The sequence below is a fragment of the Octodon degus genome, unplaced genomic scaffold, assembly GCF_000260255.1.
Source record: "Octodon degus isolate 3935 unplaced genomic scaffold, OctDeg1.0 scaffold00175, whole genome shotgun sequence".
In the NCBI taxonomy this organism is placed as follows: Eukaryota; Metazoa; Chordata; class Mammalia; order Rodentia; family Octodontidae; genus Octodon; species Octodon degus.
The window spans coordinates 4,026,954-4,032,403 of NW_004524751.1; the positions used below are offsets into that span (position 1 = coordinate 4,026,954).

A 5,450-nucleotide genomic window follows, 5' to 3' on the forward strand; every position below is an offset into this window, starting at 1 on the left:
GTATTATTTTTCTGTTACTCTTCTAATTTGTACTCTTTTTCCAAATAAAAAAATAAAACTAAAAAATTAAAAAATGAATAAACAGTCCAAACAGAATTTTTAATCTAACTTTAATCTCTTCATGAACAATAAAATTACTGTTACAACCTATCTTTTTGTATCACATTGATAAAATTTGGATCCCACAAAATCAAGATGTAGAGTTAATGAAATTCACAGTTAGACAGACATTTAGTTGACTTACTGCTGAAGCACTTTAATTATTTTCTGAGGTTGAATATTGCCTATTCTGTGACATGCAGGTTCTGGGCATATACAAGCGAGTCTCTAGCACCAACAAAACTAAAGATATCAGCAATGCCAGACCACAGTATTCCCTATAGCAATAGGTTGGACAAGACTCAAAGGCTCATTCATCAAAGCACCACAAATACAAGGAACCTGTCGTGATGATATTCAGACAGTGATATGTCACCCAAACAGCCTGAATGCAAGACTGGTGCAATCTCAGCACTATGATATTAAGTGAAAAGGTAAATCACCAAAGGCTGAATTTACCAGATGCTCTTTATCAAATACAATAAATAAAAACACACTTTTTCACAGAATAGCTGAAAATTTAAGATAATTACTATAGGGAAGAAATGGCATAAGAAAGCAAGAAACCATTTAGTCAGATGTAATTTCTTCTCAATGTCCTAGGCTTTATTTTAAATAATGGCTAAGCTTATTTATAATTAAAATACATAAGTATATGCATAAATGCATAGCAGCTAGACATATGTAGACCATTGATGAAAATATTTTCAAAATCAAGGATTATACTGAATAAATTCTGAGAGTTAGCATACATTAAATTAACATATATTGTATGCCAAACATGTGAAGATATATATGAATATATATATCTATATCTATTTCTCTATATTCTTTTTTGGATTAGTTATCTTTTCTCCAAACAGGATTCAAACAAGCGCTATGTGGGCACTGGAGACAGTGTAGCTCCTGTATGCTGTTTCTACAAACGATTGTAGAGGACTGATGAAATTGTTTTATGCTTACAAGTTATGAATCATTCTGTAAATTTTTGAATCATACATTTTTTTAAAACTTGGTACAGCGCATTTGCCCTTCATTAGCAGGCTTTATTTTTAGAGCAGTTTTTGATTCACAGAAAAATTAGGCAAAAAGGTCCTAAACTCCCTTCCTAGCCACAGCCCTCTCCACAGTCAGGTAGTTTAATTGTCTCTTTCCTTATTGAAGGACTGTTCATTACTTTCAAATTTTGAGAATTATGAATAAAACTGGTATAAATATCTATGCGTAGGTTTTTGTGGACATTCATTTTTCAGCTCTTTTGGGTAGATAACAAGTAACCCATGCTTGCTGAGTTGTATGGAGACTGTTCGGTTTTTCCAGAAACTGCAAAACATCGTTCAAAGTTAATGTAGCATTTCATCTCTATTGAATCAGGGAAGGAAAGTAGCGGTTGCTCCATAGACTCATGAGGATTTGGCAGTGTTAAGGATTCTGGATTTTTACCCACCCTAATGGCTGAGTAGCGGTATTTCATTGTTTTAATTTCTTTTTTCTTGGTGGCATGGTAGGTGAGATTGTAAATATGATAAATGTATTTCTTTTTCAATTATAAGAATAATGTCACTAATAATCCACCTCCACTCTCCCTGCTTTGAACACACATATCTCATCGTCCTTGCCCCTTTCTTAAGCAGTTCTAAGTGTTCTTTTTCCTGAGTTTTCTTAGTTATGCTGTCAGAATCAGTTCAAAACTACTAACTTTCAGGTCCATGTGGACTTTGGGGAAAAGGTAGATGTTTCATAGTGTCCGATCTAGACAATATGAGAGATGAGGTTAAGCTATTAAGGTTTTGTGAGCTTGTCTTTCTTTTAGGCAGCATTCAGCAGCAGCATTCATCTCAGTGACCTTAAAAAATTAAATTAGAAATCATAAAGATATTGAAAGTAGACTGAGAATTGCTTCAGGAAGGGGCAAGAAAGACTAGATGTGTGTATTTGAAATGAGAGCGAGTGCAGTCTCTCTCTCTCTCTCTCTCTCTCTCTCTCTCTCTCTCTCTCTCTTTCTATCTCTTTATTCCCTTGGGACAGAGTCCTATGTAATTTAGACATGCTTTGAACTATGTAGTCCAGGGTGTCCTTGAACCCACAGAGACCCTCTTACTTCAGCTTCCCAGTTGCTGGCATTACAGCACAGTGCCTGGCATGAAAGGTAAAATAGTACTTTAAGGAGGATTAACCATAATGTGTCTTCCACACATTAAATTTAAACCTTCGCTATGCATTTAAACTACATGTCATATGTTGAATATATTTTGCTACATATTTTTTTTGCCATCAGTGTATCTTCTTTAATGAGGTTTCTGTTCAGATAGTTTGGTCACTGTTAAATTTGCTTTTATAACTATTTTTGAGCTTAACTTTATTAATATTTTGTATATCTTAAACAATAATGCTTTGACAGATATACTTTTTTCTATTCTGTTGTTCTACTTCCCAATCCATTGATAGTGTCTTTCCCACAGCAGAAGTTGCTAATTTTTATGAAGCTCACCTCCTAACCTACTTACTTCATAGATTATGTCTCAGATGTTTTATCTACAAAGCCATTGCTGAGCCCAGGATCATTTAGATTTTCTCCTATCATGTTTTCTAGAAGTTTTATACTTCTATATTTTACCTTGACGCTTACAATTTAATTTTATTTAATTTTTGTGATGGGATTAGAAACTCTGCCTAGATTATTTTATTGATATTTATTTACTTATTTTTATGTGTAGTTGTCCCACTGTTCTGTTACCAATTATTCAAAAGAGAGGGTCAGCCAGATAGCTCAGGTGCCTGCCAGATAACTCAGCAGTATAAAGCACCTGGTTAGGCAGAACGCAGTGGCCTAGCTCAGTCCCTGGCATACTGTGCCAGCCCTGCACCATGGGCACACTAAAATGGAGCACTGACATGGCAATTGAGACTGGGCATGGTGGCGCTCACCTGTAATCCCAACATTTGTGAGGCTGAAAACAGAAGAATTACTAGGAGTCTCATCTACACACTGAGACCCGGTAGACAATGTACTAAATATGAGAGTAAGAGAGGGGCATCTTCCACCACGCAGCCAGCCATGGCTGAGACGCAAGAGCTTCCAGAAGTGGTGAGGGCCCAGCTTGAAGAGAAGGAAAACCAGAAGTACTCAGTTTTCAAGGCCATGTCTTTCAAATGCCAGCTGGTGGCTGGGACCAACTACTTCATCAAGGTGGACACTGGGGGCGAGAACTTCTTGCACTTGCGAGTGTTCAAGAGCCTCCCACATGAGAACAAGCCCCTGGTGCTGGCCGCCTACCAGACCAAGTCCAGGCATGACGAGCTGGCCTACTTCTAGCCCCTTGTCCTGCGCAGCTCCGTGTGGCTGCCACCATGCATCTCCTGCAAGCCCATGTTCGGGAACATGATGTCAGTCATCATGCTGGGCCACTGAGCCATGGGAAGCAGCTTCTCACACTGTGGCTCCATAAAGTCTTTGTGTAGTTGTCCCCTCCCAGTGAATGATACTGCTTCCAAGAGGCCTCCATGTGATCTACCTTTAAATATCTATTTTTTAAGTTTTTACAGAGAGAGAGAGAGAGAGAGAGAGAGAGAGAGAGAGAGAGAGAGAGAATCTTTTCTCCATTGCCTTGGCTTTACTCCTTTGTTACAGATCTGTAGACAATATTTATATAGCTTGCTATTTTAACTTTTCTCTAGCCTTTAGGTTCTTCTTAAAATACTTTTGTAATAACAGTACATTTAGTCTTTCAGCACGCTTAGGCCAGGCACAGAATTCAAACCTGGTGCTGAAGAATGCTAGAGAAGGTGAACAATGACACAGATTGTACAAGTGTGACACCTCAAAAAATAATTGTCAAATAAGATCATCTTGAAGACCTTGAACTCTTTGATAAATTATATCACCCAGTGTGGAAAGTAAACTTCTTGATCTTAATAATGCTATAATTGCCATATCTAGTTTCATCACTTAAGGGAATCCCACATTGTTGTTTTGCTCAGGAAAACTTCAATTTCATTTCTCTGGAAAAGGGAAAGACTATTTTCCAATTTAAAGTTTTCTTTATTTGCTGTAAGGAGTTACAAACAAATTGAACCAAACCCAAGGATGGTTAGGATATTGCTTGCCTTTGCCTGCTCTTCACTATCATTCTTTAATTTATAAATGAATTTGCTTCTCTCGAGATTGCTTGACTCTGGAAAATAGTGTGATGTTAATTCCTACCAAAGTGGCTATTCACAATTAATAGTTTCTTCTGCAAAAGAAAAAAGGCTTTAAATGTATACTACATTTGGGAGGCCTGTCCTGGAGGTGAATCTGCAGCTTTTTTGTCAGTAAGAGAGGCATGTGCCACATCACCTACGTTTTCTGAAATTTAGTTTCATTACCCACAAATTGATAATACCAGTTTTACTTAACTTGTAATATTTTAATATGAATAAATATTTTTAAAAGTGAGAAAATGTACAATATTTTTTGTGTACTACATGTGAGATTCATTGAAATTATCGCTGATCTCATAGGATTATTGGGAAGACTAGTACGTATAAATAGCTACAAGCCTGTTTAGCATGCAAGAAATCCTTTAAAAATCAGATATTTTCCACAATATAACAGGATTGACTGTTTAATAGTCTTTCTCTTATCCCATGTTCCTGATTATCAGATAATATTTTTTCTTTATTTACAGAATAAAATTGTAAGTCTCCTGTTTAGCCTTCATTTTAGCGTTAAATCCTCCCCCAAATGATGATAATTTGTCCTGTTTATCTTAGTCCTTATCATTACCATTCTAATTTAAAACAAATCTATGTGTCTTTTTTATTCTAAATTTTATAGCACCTTATGTTTGATAATTCTTGCCACTGCTTATTTTTTTCCAAAGAGTGATCTTAAAAGGTAAAATTGGATCATGTCAGTACCTAGTTGCTTCAGTGGTGAGGTTTTCACACCGATGTAAGCATGCTCTCCTCCGCTGATCACATCAGTGAAATCCAGCCTGCCCCGCTTAGGTCAGCACAAGGGTCTTCTGTGCTCCTAAGCAAACAATAGTTTTTTCTCCATGCAGAGTATGTGAATGATGCAGTAACAAAACTTAGGCTCATGGGTGATACCATGTCCAAGTCTCACACCTAAAAACCCCTTCCCCAGAATACTGATAAAGTGCTCTAGATTCTATGCTAACTTTAATAAAAAGATTTTCATTGTTATCCATTATAGTTATAAGCCTGTGGATTGCCTCTATGACCCAAACTAATCTCAGACCTCTTTCTAGCTCATTCCCTCAGCTCCTGGCAAACTCGCTTGTTTTCCTATTATTATAAGCCTGGTCCCTGGACCATTTTGTGTTCATCTCACTCTCATGAGTCTT

At 36.8% G+C, this 5,450-nt stretch overlaps 1 protein-coding gene across 1 annotated transcript in view; it reads left to right on the plus strand.

The window, feature by feature from the left end:
- Positions 1–3,415, plus strand: part of LOC111813243 (cystatin-B-like) — a 5,976-nt gene extending 2,561 nt beyond the window's left edge. The window contains exon 2 of the mRNA XM_023703569.1: positions 3,103–3,415. Within this exon, the coding sequence (XP_023559337.1) occupies positions 3,103–3,415 (313 nt within the window). The remainder of the gene's footprint in view (positions 1–3,102) is intronic.
- The last annotated feature ends 2,035 nt before the right edge of the window (positions 3,416–5,450 follow it).